The sequence below is a fragment of the Podarcis muralis genome, chromosome 6 (genome assembly GCF_964188315.1).
Source record: "Podarcis muralis chromosome 6, rPodMur119.hap1.1, whole genome shotgun sequence".
Classification (NCBI taxonomy): Eukaryota; Metazoa; Chordata; class Lepidosauria; order Squamata; family Lacertidae; genus Podarcis; species Podarcis muralis.
Window position 1 is genome coordinate 24,703,891 of NC_135660.1, and position 20,827 is coordinate 24,724,717.

At 43.5% G+C, this 20,827-nt stretch overlaps 1 protein-coding gene across 1 annotated transcript; it reads left to right on the forward strand.

Moving 5' to 3' along the window:
• Nucleotides 1–2,691: 2,691 nt before the first annotated feature.
• Nucleotides 2,692–17,753, forward strand: TM4SF18 (transmembrane 4 L six family member 18). The gene is made up of 5 exons (XM_028731269.2): nucleotides 2,692–3,156; nucleotides 4,937–5,026; nucleotides 6,534–6,676; nucleotides 8,069–8,249; nucleotides 15,634–17,753. Exons 1-5 carry the CDS (start codon nucleotides 2,980–2,982, stop codon nucleotides 15,646–15,648), a joined length of 606 nt encoding a protein of 201 aa, XP_028587102.2. The 5' UTR covers nucleotides 2,692–2,979; the 3' UTR covers nucleotides 15,649–17,753.
• Nucleotides 17,754–20,827: the final 3,074 nt, after the last annotated feature.

The following is a 20,827-nucleotide window of genomic DNA, read 5'->3' on the forward strand; positions in this document are numbered from 1 at the left end:
CTTGATTTGCACTTAGTGCAAAACTGGAAGTGATCTTTACACTCATGACAAAAATCTTTTCGGCTTTCTTATGCAAGCAGAGACTAACATGAAATGATGGCAATGACATAACGCCTACAGATGAGTTCCAAATCCTTTCAGAACAAAAAACCTTATGTCTGGCAAATGAATTGCTTTTGATCAAATTTGGTTTCAGCAGCAGGTAGGTTATTCAACTCTCTCGGCAAGCAACAACAACTAGGAAACTTGTCATTTATGGGAATGTAGCTGTAACTATTGCAACACTAAGGGACAGTTGAGAAACAGGCACTGCTTTTTCTTAGATGTCTGTTAAATAGCAATCCAACAAAAGCAGAAGACATTTCTTCTGTTTGGCATGCACAATCTATGATTATCATTTTTTGCCTGTGGAAACCCACTTTGAGCTGTGGAAAAACAGCACACAAATGGTGTGGTCTTCAGACATTGCATACCAAGTACAACCCAAACTCCCTTCTTACAACTTCTTTCTGGGGTAGGAGAAATCCTATTTGATAAACATAATGTTACTGGCACGCACATGCAGTCTGAAATCAGTAGTCACGTTTCAACAAACAAAACTGCATCCCCACTAAGAAAGGGAACTTACTCACTTAAATGATAGCCCTCCCTCAACTTATTCCCATACATCTGCATTTAGAACTGCAGTACACTGAATTCTGTTGTTGTGTTCAAGAAAAAAAAGTTCATCCTATATTTCGATACTGGAATTGAAATTGTTTTTGTGAAAACAGGTTAGGAAGAACATAGAAAGATGCCTTCTACCAGGTATGAGATAATTTTTTTTGCCTAAAGTTGAGCCCAGATGCTGGAGCCAGTAAAAAGTCTTGTTGTACTTTTCACACACGAATTCTTGTCTGCAGCTATCCTTTCCTCATGATGCCACCTGAAACAGGTTGCCACACCCTGGTGCATGAAAGACCCAGCCTTTGGTTCACCTAACCTTGTGTTGTCTATTCGGCTTTGAATGACAGGGTTTCAGGAAGAGGCACCAAATTGGTCCAAATATAAGCCACCTCCAAATATAGGCTGCACCCCCCCAAAAAAACAAGATCTTTTTGAGAGGAAAACATGTACAATAAAGCTCTGGCACCATAGCTGCCAACTTTTCCCTTTTTTAAAGGGAAATCCTATTTGGAATAAGGGAATTTCCCTTTAAAAAAGGGAAACATTGACACCACCCAGTGCTTTTTTACAATCTAAAAGCTACGTTCAACCTCTAGTCCTGTCCAGCAATGAAATAACTCACCAAGCAACGAGTGATACCTGTCGAGAAGGACAGGTGATCCTTTTACACACAAAAAAACAACAACCTTCTGAAGTATCCCAAAGCCCTACGTGGGTCCCAAGATCTCATTTTAAATCATGGCTTCTCTACCTAGAAGTACATGATTATAAACCTCACCCAGGTTTTATACAAGCCAGATCTGGGGGGGGGGGGGGTGCAGCCTATATTCAGACCAATTCAGTATTACCCATCATCTTCTTTTAACAGTTATGCTTATTTGTTCTTATGGGTATCACATATTAAAGTACCAAAAACCAAACCTCTTTGAAATGGAGACAAATGCTACTGCATCTGAAATGGGACAGTCACTGCGAGTGGGAAGGTGGGATAATGTTTGAGGATGGGCTAAGACTTCTATGGGATGCAGAGGCATGTAAACATCAACTCCTTATTCCGGGTGCTCACCCAGCTCTCTGGAAACTTGGAGCCAACTTGGAGCCTCATCCTCACAAAGCAGCACCAAGGTAAAGAAGAGAATTGGTTTGGCTTCCTAATCAACTGTACCTCATACAGCGTTGGCGCATCTGGCAAGAGGGCATGTTTTCCGGGTGAGCTTGAGGCCCCAAGCTCAGTCAAATGCCAACCCAACTGCATGCTGCTATGGAAAATGAAAAGCAGGCAGACAATTGGCCCTACTTACATAACCCTGTCCTGTTTTTCTTTTATTTTTGGAGAAACCCTGGCTGGATCCAGCGGTGGAACTAGCCAATGGGGCACCCAGAGCCATAGCTGTCAACTTTTCCCGTTTCTTGTGAGGAATCCTATTTGGAATAAGGGGATTTCCCTTAAAAAAAGGGAAACATTGACAGCTATGCCCATGCCATGCACCCGGGGGGTGGGGTGAGCTGCTGGGGGGGTTGATCGGCATGGCGATCAGTGCCCAGGGGGGATTTTGTCACCCCCCCTCAAGAATGACACCCAGGTCGGACCGCCCCGCACCCCCCTTCCTACGCCCCTGGCTGGATCTAGACACATCAAAAAAAGCGATTCCGTTAAATGCATTGTAAACTTCATACAGTGGTACCTCAGGTTAAGTACTTAATTTGTTCCGGAGGTCTGTTCTTAACCTGAAACTGTTCTTAACCTGAGGCACCACTTTAGCTAATGGGGCCTCCCACTGCCACTGCGCCTCTGCCACACGATTTCTGTTCTCATCCTGAAGCAAAGTTCTTAATCTGAGGTACTATTTTTGGGTTAGCGGAGTCTGTAACCTGAAGCGTATGTAACCTGAAGCGTATGTAACCCGAAGTACCACTGTCAAGGGAAATCCCATTGGCGAAAGACAGGACTCCACAGCACCATCTGGTGTCATAGTGTTATAATTCATTTAAAGCGCTTTTTCTTTACTGAGTCCCCTGTCTTCCGAAGCGCGACTGAGGTTTGAGTCGGAATTCCTTTTAGAGGTGAATTTCCTCAGAGGAACACCCTCCCCTCCTTTCAAGGATATGACAAGAACTCCAGCCAGTGGCACTTGCCTATTGCTCTACGAACCACAAAGCTTTTATTTGCTGGGCACTGAGCTTGTTTGAGAAGAATCATATCCCAGCAACCGGATTCTTGTCGATGCGAAATGACTCAGTTGAAGCAAGAAAGTTGAGACGTTTGACAACTTGGCAGGAAGGATTGGCCACCACCTTCTCTGCCCTTTTGAGATGGGGTTACAAAAGTGTGGCGGCTGCCTCAGTTGCCTGTTAATCCCCCTAGCACTTTGGAGCATTGTTATAAATATCCTGCTCTATTTTCCTGATGGGAAGGCTCTGTATGCTTCCAGCAACAATCTCACCAACTATGTGTGGTATTTTGAAGGAATCTGTTTCTCTGGTATTATGGTAAGTGTGGTCTCTGCTTTCTTTTTCCATGCTTCTCTAGGGATGCCTGCAACAAGGTGCTAATCTGCTGTGTGATCTTGCAATGTCAGAAGGGGCAGATGGGGGGAAGAAAAGAGAAGTGGCTTTATTTTAGAGACAGGAGATGTAATTGGGAGCCTGAAATCAATGGCGACAGCCACCCAAAAGAAAGTGCTTTCTAATATAGGCTTGTTTGCCAACAACATACAAAAGCATTTACTACAGAGGAGGGGTGGGGGAGAAATTCATTGCATTTAAAGCTCAATCGATCAAATCTGCATTTTCTAGAATATGAGAACCAAAACAGAGCCACCTTCCAAAATTCTCACTTATTTGAATTTTGTGAAACATTTGTAAACTAATATTTTTACAAATATATTAGGGGAAAGTGTGCATATGTCAGTGAACATAACGTACAAAATGCATTATATCAGGGGAAATTGCTTGCAAAAAAAGGGTATGTTATTCAAAGTTACATACAATTTTTTATTGGTCTTTAAACAAATTCAAATACAAGAGGCACTTCTCCAGCAGTACATCTAATGTTGTTTGTTTTAGCCATTGACTTTAAACATAAACTTACACACTTACACATTCAGTGTTCAAGCATATTACTTAACGTATTCCCTCCACTGAGAATACTAAGCAGTTTGGTATAACAAAGTCTTGATTTGGGCCATTAACATAGTTAAAGAAAGTCCACGTTTCTTGGAAGGTGTCTCTATTCGTTATGCCTTTATTTGCCCTCTGTGTCTGCTGAGACGCTCAGAAATTGCTGTATCCCATATGTTCAGGGCAAAAATATATTTATTAGGAATAAGTCACATTAAAATGCTCATCATTTTTATAAGGAGTTAAAAAAACAATAAAGCAAACCCCCCCCCCTGCAAATGGTGGCAGAAATGTGGAGAATTTAACTTTAAACTGGGGAAAAAATGGAAAACTGAGAAAACCAAAATTGGCAAAGCCTTCCATCCTACTCTAGAGTAATATAAGTGTGATCTCAATATGTATGACATGGGCTTGAACTAATGAGAACTGGCAGATGATATGACTATGGTAGCCAGTGTTTGTTGGACTGAATACCAAACAAAGTGCTTCCTTTATTCATTTATGTATTTCAAAGTGTTTATGCCATTGAATTCAAAATCAGAGCAGCTCAGTGTAGAGTTACATAAGGCAACCGTGTTTATTGGAAAACACACCCCTTTGAAATTAGCAGGACTGCCTTCTAAGTAAGTAAGATCAGGAGTTAGGTTGTTAAATTAAGTCAAATGGATTTCAATGGGACTTCATGGTGACTATCCTTTGTATTCCTCTCAATATAGAGGAGGTAAAAGGTAAAAGGACCCCTGACCATTAGGTCCAGTCGTGGCCGACTTTGGGGTTGCGGCCCTCATCTCACTTTACTGGCCAAGGGAGCCGGCGTACAGCTTCCAGGGTCATGTGGCCAGCATGACTAAGCCGCTTCTGGCGAACCAGCGCAGCGCAAGGGAATGCCGTTTACTTTCCCGCCGGAGCAGTACCTATTAATCTACTTGCACTTTGACGTGCTTTTGAACTGCTAGGTTGGCAGGAGCAGGGACCGAGGAACCGGAGCTCACCCCGTCACGGGGATTCAAACCGCTGACCTTTTGATCGGCAAGTCCTAGGCTCTGTGATTTAACCCACAGTGCCACCCGCGTCCCTCTTTATAGAGTCTATAAGAACGTGATATTATTGGATCCCGTATCCTCTGTGACTTCCACTCCTGCCTTTCCAGATGCTTATGCTGGCAGCACTTTTAATATTCCTGGACCGAGACACCTTCCAAAAATGCTGCCCAAGTGAAAGCTGCACCAGGACCTACAGGGTGCGTATCTTGCTTCCACACATGGCATTTGTGCCGCAAACTTCCTTTGACCCCTTCTGCTCCCATCTCCTTCCTTATTCTGTACCGGAGAGGAAAAGAAAGAGGCTACCTCTGATCTCCACAGCTCCTCCTGGGGTGAAAAACAACAACAGGAAGAAGTGCTCCCACTGCTCTCAAATTGACGGAAACCTTTTCTGTTTTTGTTTTCTTACAAGATACTCTGGGATTCCGGCCAATTTCTTCCTGCCTCAAACGCTCATCGCTGTGGGTTGAATCACACGTTGCTTCCAGACAACCTGTTTTATTGAGCATTCATCCTGACTTGTTTGCACAAAGCTTGCTGGGAGATTAGATGGCATTGGCTATTTATTGAGCATTTGTTCTGATCTTCGAAGCTGTGGGGAGGGCAGAGTGAGCTGGATGCAGCATCCATGCGCCCTTCAATCCCAGCCCAACAATTGCCCTGGCAGCTGTCTCCCCCCCCCCCTGCTAAAACCAGCACCCATATTGAGAATGTTGACAGCAAATCCAACTGAGAGGTGTTGCAAACAAAATCTGCCCTTATTCCCTTATGGGGTATACAAGAGCCCTTTATAGAATCCTTTGTGGGTTCTCCATTGGTAGGAGAAAATAACAGAGGCCAACCAGAGAATATTGAGAAGCAAAACAGCTAGTAAGCCTGATTTTTATTAAAGCTGTTGCAACAGGGTGCTCCCCTCACACGCAGGAAAGGAGGAGGACCCAGAACAAAGGTGTGCCTGCCCTTGTATAGACATTTTAAATTCCCTGCCCTGGAGCTCAAGACCACCCCTCCATACATACATCACAGAAGGGGTGTAACCCAAGACCACCCCCCACAAACATCATACCTACATCATAGAAAAGGTGGTCTACAACAGAAATTTGAAAGCCCCGTTCGCATCCTGAGTAAAACGTAAGATGTGACCGCGCGGGTCGCATTTTGCTGCTTCTGCGCATGCATGTGACGTCATTTTGAGCATGTGCGAGCAGCGAAACCCAGAAGTAACGCGCTCCGTTACTTCCGGGTTGTCGCGGAGCGTAACTTGAAAATGCTCAACCTGAAGCACATCTAACCCAAGGTATGACTGTATATATTATAAGAGCTTAATTTTTTTATTACAAAGGCTATCAGCGTAACTCGCCCCCCCCCAGCAAACTTTGTTCAGACAATGCTCCCTTTCTTGCAGCTTGCTTCTATTGTAGTGATAGCATTCCTCCACCAGTTCCAACAAGGTAGAAGTGTGTTCTTATAACAGATTATGCTATTTTGAGACATTGCCTGCCAACAACATTCTTTCTAATCTGTGCTAAAGATTATTGCTATTTTTCTCCCCCCCCCCCCCCAGCTCTTTAAGTTACGGAACACTTTCTATGCTGAGTTCATCTAAGTATTGGATAGAAAAAACACACACACTTTTATCAGGAAACTGAAGCGATGGAATTCCTTCACTGTCATAAAGATAACACTGTGCTCTCTTTAATGCAGCGCTTCATTTCAGTTGTGCTTGCCCTGCTAGGCATCGCGTTCTCTGGATACAGCCTGATCATATCTACTTTGGGTTTAGTGCAGGGCCCATACTGCAGAACCTCCGCTGGCTGGGAATATGCCTTCAAAGACACTGCAGGCCGGTAAGAAAGAAAGAAAGATTGCTGTCTCTAAGGGGCAGCTTTGAACCAGTCCCCAAAACACCAGACCAAAACACAGAGAGAGCCAGTGTGGTGTAGTGGTTAAGAGTGGTAGACTCATAATCTGGTGAACCGGGTTCAATTCCCCACTCCTCCACATGCAGCTGCTGGGTGACCTTGGGCCAGTCACACTTCTCTGAAGTCTCTCAGCCTCACTCACCTCACAGTGTGTTTGTTGTGGGGGAGGAAGGGAAAGGAGAATGTTAGCCGCTTTGAGACTCCTCAGGGTAGTGATAAAGTGGGATATCAAATCCAAACACCCATCTTTTGAAATATAGAGTCAAATGTGCATATATATTAGTAAAACTAACATAGGAAAATGCCTTCTACTAGGGCAAATCACTTGCAAAAACGTGTATCTTAGTAGAAATTCGCAGTAAAATGCTGGTGCCTTTGCACGAGGTGTAGGGGCCTGCAGTTAGGGTCCAGGTTAGTTTTCAGTATGTCCCATGGAGTTCGATGGAACAAGGTGAAGACACTCTGAAAAGGCAAAACCTACTTCTCCTTCAATGCATGTGGGGGTTTAGCCTATGCACTAATGGTGCCCTTAGTGTGTGCCTGCATGTCTTCCCATAGAAATGAATGGCTGCTATCTGGTCACATGGGGAGGAACTGTGCTTTGAGGCAACATTACAGTAGGGACACCTCTGTCCCTGGTAGCCCATCCACAGAGCCAGTGCAAGACGTCTGGCTGCCTGAGGCAAAGGAGAAGATGGTACCTCCCTTCCCATGGACAAAAGCTGGTAGTTGAATCCTACTTCATCAGCAGCAATGGGATAATGACTTCCGGTGCACCTGAGATCAGCAGGCTAGTTTGAGGAGTGTAGGCCAAGCCTGTAGCATGCATAGCTCTGATCTCCAATAGAATGGATTGACTAGAGGGCAGCCACTGCTGCTCCCCAGCAACTGCCGCCTTAGGCAATTTCCCACATTCTGCCTAATGGTAGGGCTGGCCCTAACCACCCACTATTGATGTAGAAGCTCTAATGGGGAGTAACATCCCTCACATCTCTAGAAAGCAGCTCCAGAAATGCAGGGGACAAAGGCAACATGTTTCACAGGAGCCATATTTGGGAGAGGAACTGAGGCGGAAAGAAGCAGTATTGTCACCATGGCTAGTTCACGGGGCTAGAAGCATGGTTAGATTTAGAAAAGGAAGTCTGGGTCAGTTTCTTTCTTTGAAATAGCCTCAAAGATGGGTGAGAAGATGGGGAGTCATGTGGCTATAGCTCTGAATGGGGACTGAAACTTCCCCTGCCTGCCAAACTCAACAGGCCTTGAGGTAAATCTACAATAATAGCTTCTAACTTCTTTATGCTGCTGTTTCTCTGATAGCTACCTCACGGATTACGCCTCCTGGTCCGAATGCTCCGAACCTGCCTATGTAGTGGAGTGGAACATCATTTTGTTTTCTATTCTGATAGCTCTTAGCGGCCTCCAAATGTTGATCTGCTTTCTGAAAGTGATTGCGGAGCTAAAGAGGATACTCTGTGGGACCTATTCTGTCTTTGTTCAGGTAAGAGAATCATTCCAGAAGCTGCTTTAAAAAACAGCAAAGAAACAAACCCGTTCTTATAATCATAGTGAGGCATCAGGCATAAGCCTGCATTTTATTAATGTTTGATCAGGGCTTGTATATTAAAGAGGGCTTAGATTTTTAAAAGTTTCACGCCAGGCAAGAAGGCTAGCTGCTTAAGAAAACACTGACAGTGTTTTCTTCCTAGACAAGGGGCCCCTTTGATTTATAGCAGAAAACAATTCTCAAAGTCATAAAAGCTGGAATTACAAGTTAAAGAGCAAGGTTACGGACCCAACATAATTAAGAGTTAGTAAACAGTAAAATAATGCCAATGTGCCTCCCAGTAAAATGAGCCAGATCTTCTTTCTAAGGTTAAAAGGCCAAGACCAAATGGAGAAGCATCTAGCTGGCAGAAAGAGAGGCTTTTTGGGAAGTCTTTTTAAAGCAATTTTGGGAAGTCTTTTAAAACTGTTTCTTTCTTAAACTGAGAGAGTTAAAAGAGCAATAAATATTGGGAACAGCTAAAGAGGAGAGCAGATGGCTGAAGGGGGGGGGTAAACTGAAGGGGTTCCTTTTAAAAGCTGTTTTTTTACTGAGTTCCCTTTTCTACTTCTACTTTGAGAAGCTTTATTCTTTTAAAAGGTTACCTATGATAATGTATGAAATATATTATCTTAAATATATTGGTTTAAATGTAATTATGCAAAGGATCTAGAAAGAAAGAAATGTTAAATTCTTATTTCATAGAGTCATATTGCTGTAGGAGACCAGGGGGGCAGATGAGCCTAGCTCCCTGCCAGAAATGAGACGCCAATCGAGCACTCATGACAAATGGCTGTCAGACATTTGTTTAAAGACCTCCAAAAGGAGATATTTCATTGATGATGCATGAGAATATGAACCCAAGGTCTCTGACATCTGTTCAAGATAAAAATTTAAGATTAACCATTTGTTTTAGAAGGCAATAGGGCAAGGAGGGCAAAGAGGTGAGCTGGTAATTAAGATTCCTTGTTGAGACACATGTAAAGATATATTAATACTTGTTTGCCAATTATAAATGGAAGGAAATATAGCTCTTTGTCTCCCATAAAAGGCAATAGGAAATGAGTGTATTTTTGTGATTGGTCATACCAATCAGCCAATAGGAATTCCAACCAGGCTGGTTGGACAGATGCAGCCAGAGGAGAAGCAAAGGGGGCTGGATTAAGGAAATATAAGTGCTGGCCATAATGGCAGGAGGCCAGGCCAGAGCTTGGTAATCATATACCACTGTGCCTCACATTTATTTGTCTGACAAATAAATTATTATTTTAATTTCTCTATTGCTGCGTTGAATATTTCATTCCAGCTAAGCGTTAACCACAAGCAGGGTGCTACATTTTATGGTGCCCTGTGACTCGGATAAGTGGTCTGCTGGAACGCAGCCCCTTCGCCTACTGAGCAGGGTACAAGACAGAGGATCACTCACTGCCTACTCAGCGCGCAATGGAAAATTTTTTTCCAGGGGAACGCAGCAGTCTCGTCTGTCTGATACCCTGCCCACCGACGGCGACGGACCGGGGGGAAACGGAACCAGCTAAGGGTAAGTGCACTAAAGGGTTTTGGCCCTCCAATTAATTGGGAGGAAGAGAAGTCCTGATCAAACTTCTGCGTCTCAGTAAAGGGGAACTGAGTACGCTAGGTGGCTGGGTACATCAGATGGTGATCTGGTGTAGGGAAAAGGGAAGATTGGGAGGTAGAGTGTGGGTGAAGTATCTTGCGCATTGCATGTGTGAGAAAGTACAATGTGTAGCTGACCTAAGTGTGGAGTGAGTGCTACTTCGTTTCCCAGTAAGGTGTGTGTGTGAGTGACTGAGTGGATACTTCACAGGGCCATACAATGGGAGTTGGGGGTTCAAAGGGGGGAAATACACCTCTTGAATGTATGTGAAATAATTTTAAGAAAGCCTTCTCAGGGGCATATGGAGTCAAAATGACGCCAGAGCGCTTGAGAACGTTATGTGAACTAGAATGGCCAAAACAAAATACTGGATGGCCATCTCAGGGAACTTTTGATATAAATTTAGTAAGCAAACTTTGGTCTAACATCACCAAAGAAACTGGAGGGTGCCCAGAACAATTTTCATATATAGATTCCTGGCTGAGCACATTAAATAAAAATCCTCCATGGATAAGGGAATGCAAAGTCCAACGATGCAAATTATTGGCTGTAAAAGCCAAAGCTAGGAAAGGAATCTTGCCAAACAAATTCAAACCCTCCACCAGTTGTAACCCCAAGGCAAGAAAGTGGAATGAATAATGGGGGTAGAGACACAGAACTTGACTCCTTGATAGATTATGATAAATATCTTCAGGAGGCATTGGAGTCCTATAATGAAGCCCAAGCAGAAGTGGTTATTCCACCTGTGAGTCCCAGTAGAACTCCATCTACAGTCTCTTTTAGTGGAGCAACTGATTGCCTACCCCAAACCCCTGTACATCCAAGTCCTAGAGAATTATTACAGAAGTTACAGGGAGACCTTAATCGGTCAGCAAGCAATACAGCCAGGCGTATTAAGCTGCTAAAAGAACGCCTTGGGACAAATACCATCCCCTATGATTTGAGGCCCCTAGAGCAAAGCGAAGAGAAAGATCACGTAGTAGCCCCTCTCAGAAGAGTATTTGATGCACTTGAGGAGCCTGTGCTGGTTAACGGGCAACCTGGACCAAGGCCACCTCGAACTTCGACCCTGCAATGTATTCCATTCACAACTACAGTCTGATGAATTGGAAAACGCCCCATCTTTCGCAGAAAAACCTCAGGCTATGATGGACTTGGTGACTTCAATAGTAATACTCTCTTCACCACTGAGGAAAGGAGAGACATAATTGAAAAGGCACAGATATATTTGCGTGAGCAGGCCAGAGTGGGAAATATTTATAATATTGACCGTCATCTCCAAGACAACTTTCCCTTGGAAGATCCTAATTGGGATCCAAACAATGCAATTCACCTGGCCAGACTTACCACCTACCGCCAGACGCTTGTGCAAGGTATTTGCAGGGCATGCCAGAAGCCCACTAATGTGTCTAAAGTTTCAGGAGGGTAGATGTGTTACCCATAACACTGTTTCGTGTTCGGTGCGCACCCACAAAAAGACTTAAGTTGTCACCTTTTGAGCTCCTGTATGGGAGGCCGCCCTCCTTTGTTCAGGATATTCCAACTGACCTCAAACAAATAGGAGACCATGTGACACAGGGATAAGTGCAATCTCTCTCCCGTGTTTTTGTCTCTCTCCCGTGTTTGTTTGTTTGTTGTTGTTTTTTTCTTAACAGGTGGGCCCTCAAGCACACGCCGTGCAGCATTGCCAAGCCGATTCATCAGCTCCAGGCTGGCATAGCATATGGGTGAAAGAGTGGAAAACGTGATCCACTTGCACCTAAGTGGCGTAGACCTTACACCGTCTTGCTTTCTACTCCAACAGCGGTGAAGGTAGCTGAGGTGACCCCCTGGATTCATCACTCTCGTTTGAAGAAGTCCGAAGGCAGTTGGACGTGCAAAGGTGACCCCTCTAATCCTTTAAAACTGACTCTCTCCAAAAACCCCTGTATCTAGCCCTACCGGGAACGGGCTAGGTCACGGGCAACATTAGACGACCGGCCTGCTGCAGCCACAACCTGGAAGCTGGCTGACCTGCGCACGCCTGAAGCTTGAGGAGCGTCTGAACCAGCGACTGTGAACGGGAAGATTCTCTTATACAATTGATTGACTGCCCCCTTGTGGAACAATTATCAGAGATATTACTCACTGGGGATCCTTGGGATATATGTTTTGGTCTTGGTGGTTCCCCATTCCTGTCACTGGGGGAATTATATTGGGACTAATATTTATTTGCTATCACAATAAGGTACTCTTCTGTGGAAGGAATGCATATGCTAGACATCAACATGATTCTATTATTAATCCTGATCCCTTGGGAAGGGGAAGGGTCCTTGAATCTGACCAAATTGACTAAATATGGATTCCGCCATGACCACAATATGTGGGTAGGTTTAGCTGAAATGGTAGCCAATGTTGCAAATAGGACCAATTGCCTTGTTTGCTCTCTTGGGCCAGATGATTCAGAGGGAGGTATGCCCTTATTACCGATACCATTAGATGCCATTGGTATGGTAAGCGAAATACCACACCAAACAGAATTGCAGAATTTCCACGGATGGAACTCAACTAAACCATTACGAGTTATACCTGTACAAGGGGAATTCTGTGTACATAAATCATCAGATGCAGCTGATTCTACCATGATAGGCTCTTCTCATTGTCACTATACTTGGGATTATATTAAGAATAGTCATACCTGGGCACACGGTACTACCTATCGAACTCGGAATACCTTGCCCTGTGCACCTCCTTTTATTCATGCATGGAAAGTGGTATGGAACATAACTGTGACAGAGAAAGGCAATCTAACATACTGCACTGTGAACTCTCTGCCTCTTTTGATATTTCGCCTTCTGTACTCCACGTACCAAAAACCTCAGACCCGATGGTTGTGGTGGATATGTGGAGAATGGGCATACAAGAAACTCCCTTCCAAATGGAGTGGGACTTGTTTCCTGGGATGGGTATTACCACCAATGTGGATTATGCCTACTAATTTGGCCAAGCGTACACGAAGAAACGCTGATATTTCTCATATAGCAGGAGGAAGTACCCAAAGTTGGAGCGGTACTGATGATTGGCCACCAGAGCGCATTATAGCCTATTATGATCCTGCCTCCTGGAATCCTGGTGAGCTCATACAAGGGGCACGGGATCCTATCTATAATCTAAACAGAATAATTCGATTGCAAGCAGTAGTGGAACTTGTAACCAATGCAACGGCCCAGAGTTTGAGACTTATTGCACAACAGTTGGATGAAAGTAGAGCCGCCATTTTGCAGCTGAAAATGGGAATGGATTATGTACTTGCCAAGCAGGGAGGCCTATGTGGAGTCTTGAACTTGACAGGGAATGCCTGTTGCTTTAACATTTCTGATAATGGTGAGGCAATCCGTGTGTTGGCTACAAAGATGGAGAATATAGCACATGTCCCAGTACAAACATGGGAAGGATGGGATATGGGATGGCTCACCAATTGGTTACCTAATGTCACAGGACTCAAAGGGATACTATTGTCTTGCTTGTTTTTCTTGACAGTAGTGGTAATGGTTTTATGTATGATGCCATGTATCATTTCATGTTTTAGAAGTACAATTAGCAAGATGGTTTCAAATGAAACTCTACCTCATATCATGGCCCTATACAGAGCTTTACCTCAGGAATATGATGAAGGTCAAGCTATCAAGGACACTTGGGACGAAGGTCCTTGAGCTTGAAAGGGGGGAATGAGGCATCAGGCATAAGCCTGCATTTTATTAATGTTTGATCAGGGCTTGTATATTAAAGAGGGCTTAGATTTTTAAAAGTTTCACGCCAGGCAAGAAGGCTAGCTGCTTAAGAAAACACTGACAGTGTTTTCTTCCTAGACAAGGGGCCCCTTTGATTTATAGCAGAAAACAATTCTCAAAGTCATAAAAGCTGGAATTACAAGTTAAAGAGCAAGGTTACGGACCCAACATAATTAAGAGTTAGTAAACAGTAAAATAATGCCAATGTGCCTCCCAGTAAAATGAGCCAGATCTTCTTTCTAAGGTTAAAAGGCCAAGACCAAATGGAGAAGCATCTAGCTGGCAGAAAGAGAGGCTTTTTGGGAAGTCTTTTTAAAGCAATTTTGGGAAGTCTTTTAAAACTGTTTCTTTCTTAAACTGAGAGAGTTAAAAGAGCAATAAATATTGGGAACAGCTAAAGAGGAGAGCAGATGGCTGAAGGGGGGGGGTAAACTGAAGGGGTTCCTTTTAAAAGCTGTTTTTTTACTGAGTTCCCTTTTCTACTTCTACTTTGAGAAGCTTTATTCTTTTAAAAGGTTACCTATGATAATGTATGAAATATATTATCTTAAATATATTGGTTTAAATGTAATTATGCAAAGGATCTAGAAAGAAAGAAATGTTAAATTCTTATTTCATAGAGTCATATTGCTGTAGGAGACCAGGGGGGCAGATGAGCCTAGCTCCCTGCCAGAAATGAGACGCCAATCGAGCACTCATGACAAATGGCTGTCAGACATTTGTTTAAAGACCTCCAAAAGGAGATATTTCATTGATGATGCATGAGAATATGAACCCAAGGTCTCTGACATCTGTTCAAGATAAAAATTTAAGATTAACCATTTGTTTTAGAAGGCAATAGGGCAAGGAGGGCAAAGAGGTGAGCTGGTAATTAAGATTCCTTGTTGAGACACATGTAAAGATATATTAATACTTGTTTGCCAATTATAAATGGAAGGAAATATAGCTCTTTGTCTCCCATAAAAGGCAATAGGAAATGAGTGTATTTTTGTGATTGGTCATACCAATCAGCCAATAGGAATTCCAACCAGGCTGGTTGGACAGATGCAGCCAGAGGAGAAGCAAAGGGGGCTGGATTAAGGAAATATAAGTGCTGGCCATAATGGCAGGAGGCCAGGCCAGAGCTTGGTAATCATATACCACTGTGCCTCACATTTATTTGTCTGACAAATAAATTATTATTTTAATTTCTCTATTGCTGCGTTGAATATTTCATTCCAGCTAAGCGTTAACCACAAGCAGGGTGCTACAATAGCTCTACAGTTAAATGCTCTTCTATGAAGGATTTGAGTTCCACCCGGTGCTTCCTTTCGTAGAAAAGTAGGTGTCGGTACTCACTATGAAGCTGTTACATTAAGTGCCACACTTTTTGACAAAAAAAAAAAAAGAGGTGCCAGAAACTAGGTACTCTTGAGTACCCCCTGAAAAAAAAGAGAGAACTGGTCCCACTATGCATTTCTGCCCTGGAATATTTGGGTATAAAGGTAAAGGTAAAGGGACCCCTGACTGTTAGGTCCAGTCACGGACAACTGTGGGGTTGCGATGCTCATCTCGCTTTACTGGCGGAGGGAGATGGTGTACAGGTCATGTGGCCAGCATGACTAAGCCACTTCTGGCAAACCAGAGCAGCACACAGAAACACCGTTTACCTTCCCGCCGGAGCAGTACCTATTTATCTACTTGCACTTTGAGGTGCTTTCGAACTGCTAGGTGGGCAGGAGCAGGGACTGAACAACGGGAGCTCACCCCGTCGCGGGGATTCGAACCGCCGACCTTCTGACTGGCTTTGTGGTATAGGCTCTGTGGTATAGGCAGGGCTATGAATATGGTAAGTATGGTAAATGAATAAATAGTGCTTGACTGCGAAGCTGCATAGGATATAAGTGAAAACTTCCAAGTTCTGGTTTAACTTGCAAGTTAAAATTTGACCTCTTTCTGTTCTTTCCCACAGCCTGCACTGATCTAACATTCATGAGAAAAGAAGCACAGACGCCAGCATGTCATCATGTCTTTGATCACACCTTTTGACTTGCTTGATAATGTCTTGGAGTGCTCCTTCTCTTTTGCTGCATTCCTTTTTTATATGCACACATGCACATTTCCATGCCTTAATCATTATTTTTATTCATTTTCAAAATACTGATACATGAAATTATCAATTAACAACACAAAGAAAAGAACCCCAAACAAGAGAAAAACAACCCATCCAGACAGCAACAATACCATTTACTCAAAGTACACCCCCCCCTTTTCTGCCATGATAAAGTGACACAAACCTGTAGTGAACACATTCAGAAATCTATGGATTGTATAATGTCACATTCTACAACCAGATTCATTTAGACACTTGCTCTTGAAGAAACCTGTATGAAACAAACTAAATATTTATATGTTACATGGGGTTCAACTCCCTATTTCCCCAGCATGTGATTTATGATGCTGCACACCCTTCTTTGCAGGTGCGCAATGTTTGGCATATCCACATGTTCTTGCTCCCTGTTTTCATCCCTTCCTCCTCCTTTTCTAATCTGTTTACTTTTCAAGCCCCCCTTTGTATTTGCATATACAAGTGGACTTTCGGTCAGGCAACAGGAAGCGCAAGTGTGCTGTGTTCTTGGAGTGAAATATCAGCTTAACTTGAGGGACACTTGCTGAAATAACTGAAGAGGAAGTGCAACAGAATATTTACATGGTGACTCCATCAGATCGGCCTTATATGTGAATTATACAGTATATGGATCCAAGTCAGCAGAGAGAGAGACCGATTGAGAGAGAGAGCTGCAAAAGGGTGCCAAAGATACTCTGTTACCTCGGGTTAAGAACTTAATTCGTTCTGGAGGTCTGTTCTTAACCTGAAACTGTTCTTAACCTGAAGCACCACTTTAGCTAATGGGGCCTCCTGCTTTTTCCACGCCACCGGAGCACAATTCTGTTCTCATCCTGAAGCAAAGTTCTTAACCCGAGGTACTATTTCTGGGTCTGTAACCTGAAGCATATGTAACCCGAGGTACCACTGTATAGGAAACCTTCTGAGAAATTATGTCCTGTTGAGGTTATGTTCACTTTGGGGCTGCATCAAATTGACTGCATCTCGCTCAGCCACCATTGGTGGTGAGTGGCATAGGGCTCGATTTTTCCTGGGTAGTCAAACTGGTTTGCTATTTTGCTAGATAACTGGTGGATAGCTCAGCCAGTAGAGCACAAGACACTTATTCTCCGTGTCGTGGGTTTGAGCCCCCCATTGGGCAAAAGATTCCTGCATTGCAAGGGATTGGACGAGATGGGCCTTGTGGTTCCATACAATTCTAAGGAGTGGCTCTTTTTAAAGAAAAAAATTGCTGCAGGTGCCAAGGCAAAAAGCAGAGGAGACGGAGGCTGCTGCAGTGGGATGGGGGGGGGGAGAGAATAAGCCTCCCACCCCCTCACAAATGCTGCCTAGAAAGTAGGGGCATTTGCTCACATTCCACATATCATTTCACTGCAGGCTCAGTGCTCTTTTCTCAAGTTACACTCACACAGCCCTCTAAATTGACCTAGATATTTTCTCTGCTGGCTGATCTCTTGCCATTCCCCCAACTTGTTGCCCTATGGAGGCGACGCCTATCATTAGTTTTAAGTGGCAGAGTGAAGTGGAGCGCCTGCTTAATTGACCAGTCCCTTTATCGTTAGGATTCCTAGCCCTGAAACTGTACATTAGCAATTATTTGGGGAGGCGGGGAGAAGCAAGGTCACATTTCCAATTTGTGTCCAAGAAGCAAAAACAAAAGAAAGAAAAAGACTTTCAGAATTTCACAGCCTCTGTTTAGTGAATGGCTCCTTTGTCTCACGCTTCAGGGGCAGGGGGTTGGGGAGGGACAGGAAGGCGGAAAACATCAGTTTTTGTTCAGGCATTAGCTTGGGTAAGCATGGAAGAGACATCTCAACTGCCGCAGCGAAAAAGTTATTTGACTATAACGACAGACTTCGAAGAGTTGTTTACAGACTCTTCTGTGCACAGCGATATTTTGAAACTAAGCCACTGTTATTTCAAGATTCCGGTTATCAAATAAAGCAATGCAGTGTGTGGCTTGATTCAGTCTGTATCTTATCTGTCTTTACCTCCCTATATTTCATAAATTTTCCTCTCCCTAGAAATGGTATTGCTACTGAAAGTCAACTGAGAGCAAAATTGGATGAAATTGCTAAAGGAACTAAATATCTAACTGAAATAAAGCAAATACAGAAAGTAGTTCAGTGGTACCTCGGGTTAAGTACTTAATTCGTTCCAGAGATCTGTTCTTAAACTGAAACTGTTCTTAACCTGAAGCACCACTTTAGCTAATGGGGCCTCCCACTGCCACTGTGCTGCCAGAGCATGATTTCTGTTCTCATCCTGAAGCAAAGTTCTTAACCCGAGGTACTATTCCTGGGTTAGCAGAGTCTGTAACCTGAAGCATATGTAACCTGAAGCATATGTAACCCGAGGTACCACTGTAGAAGCTAAATAAGAAAAACCAGACACTAATATATGCATAAAGGAAGTGGCTTAGCTAAGGTTGAAGCAGAACTTTTGACCATATGTATTGTTGGCATCCGTCAGCCTTGAGAGACAATGGAGTGTCACCGGGTTTGAAGTCAAACTGCCTGGGGGCGTCAGGACCTTCATCTTGACATGCTCTGCCTGCAGGAAATTTTAGTTCTAATAATGAACCTACACGCATTAGTCATAGGCGAAGTTTTACAAACTACTGTAATGAAAACTCAATAATAGCAATCCTACTGTGTAAACTTAATTCTGGGATTAATCGCATATCCTTCTTTTTGTTTCCTGCACAATGGCTTGTAAAATTTAATAAGACTTTTATTAATTGCATTTCAGTGAATGCAAATGAACTTAATGAAGCAATTAAGCACAATTTTTTTTTGTCAAATTACAGAAGGAAAAAGCACATGTTCTTACATTGCAGGAAACACATATTAATAGTGCCTTTAAACGTGGTTTTTTAAAAAAGAAAAACCAGATTAGGCCAACTGTATTGTTCTGTGGTCAATTCTAAAACAAAAGATGAAGCCATATATCAGAATAAGTTACAAGCTATTACATGAAGTTCAAGATGTTCTGTGAGCTAATTTAGGCAGATGCTGTTTTTGAAAAGGGCGTTTTATGCAGTCAACAGGATCAGTATGTCCCCAGTGAAAATCTGCCTTTCATAGGCATCTCATTGGCCATCATGAGAACAAGCTGCTAGACTAGATGAGCCTTTGGTCTGATCCAGCAGAGGCCTCTTCTTATAGTCTTAATGTCAACTATCTAAAAGCTTCAGCTATCTTTGCAGTGGGCCAATTGATCTTGGCAATCAACACAAACTCAGTTATGCAACTATAGGAAGAGAGCAGAAACCACTGAAAATGTCATTTGGATCATGCACACATTATTTTCAGCAAACTGCTATTTTGAGACATGGGTTTGGATCTGGGCAGAGCAATCCTAACATCTGGCTGGACACATCGCAACATCTGAAGCCCTGCCCCTCATGCTAACCATGGCAAAAGGTAGGGATGCTGTTTGTTTTACTTTTCGCTGTGCCAGTTCCAGGTCGCTACAAATGAGGGCTCCGAGGATGATCTTGAGGGATCAGCAGATCCAAACTGCTGGCCCCAACCCCAAATGCCCCATATGGGGACTTACCACTCCCAGAAGCTTCTTCTCTCACTCTGTGCAGATGGGGTCTCTGCAGTGGAGTCCTTATCCTACCCCCTTCAACAGGGTGTTGGGATTGTACTGCAAGGTCACCTAAGGAAGTTCACAGAAGGAAAGTTTTACAATCCGTTCTTTCCCATGCAACCAGAAGGTCCCTCCCCTAGCACCCTAGCCCATAGTAAAACATCAAACATTGTTGTTGTTGTTTAGTCGTTTAGTCGTGTCCAACTCTTCGTGACCCCATGGACCAGAGTGTTGGTTTCTGTTTCCCTCACTGAGCTGCAGTTGGTAGTCACAAGACTATGTTTTCATTCCACAGTTCAAGTTACTGTTGGGTTCCCACAGGAAAGGGAGACTGGATGTGACGTACACTGGTTTCCTGTTTCTTTGTTCTGTCGTTTCTTTGTTGAGAGAGTTGCTCTCTGCTCTCACAGAGGCAAGATGTACATTTGTGTGTTTCTCGGTATAGTGAAATAAAATAGCAATGTAGCCATACCTTCCTCATCCTTTCGTTGCGGACTACGAGATTACACTCTGCTGGGCTCAGGACAAAATGAGCCATATCAGCTCCAGATGGGCCGGAGCTGAATAAACTAACACAGAGCACGCCAGGCACTCCTGTCTTCCACTGCCTCCCGCAGTTTGGTCAAACTCATGCTGGTAGCTTCGAGAACACTGTTCAACCATCTCGTCCTCTGTCGTCCCCTTCTCCTTGTGCCCTCCATCTTTCCCAACATCAGGGTCTTTTCCAGGGAGTCTTCTCTTCTCATGAGGTGGCCAAAATATTGGAGCCTCAGCTTCACGATCTGTCCTTCCAGTGAGCACTCAGGGCTGATTTCCTTAAGAATGGAGAGGTTTGATCTTCTTGCAGTCCATGGGACTCTCAAGAGTCTCCTCCAGCACCATAATTCAAAAGCATCAATTCTTCGGCGATCAGCCTTCTTTATGGTCCAGCTCTCACTTCCATACATCACTACTGGGAAAACCATAGCTTTGACTATACGGACCTTTGTTGGCAAGGTGATGTCTCTACTTTTTAAGATGCTGTCTAGGTTTGTCATTGCTTACCTCCTGATACAGGGCTGCCTTCAGATGACGAATAAAAGTTATGTAGTTCTTTATCTCCTTGACATCTGAAAGGAGGGCGTTCTACAGGGAGGGCACCACTACTGAGTGGTTGATGATAGACTGTTAGATCCTATTTGCATTCCATACCTAATAAGTAACCACATGGTTAGATAAAAAGAAGGCCTTGGGTGGAGAGAAAAAAATCAGGCAGGAAATGTTGGTCTGACTTGAAACCTGGAAGGGATAAATATAATTTAATAAATATAATTAAAATGTCTGTGCTTCCTAAAATTATTTTCCTATTCTGCAATGTATCAATCTTTTTAACAGATAAAATTTGGAGAGAGTAGCGGAATTGACTGAATAGACAGATTCATCTGCGTGCATAAAAAACTAG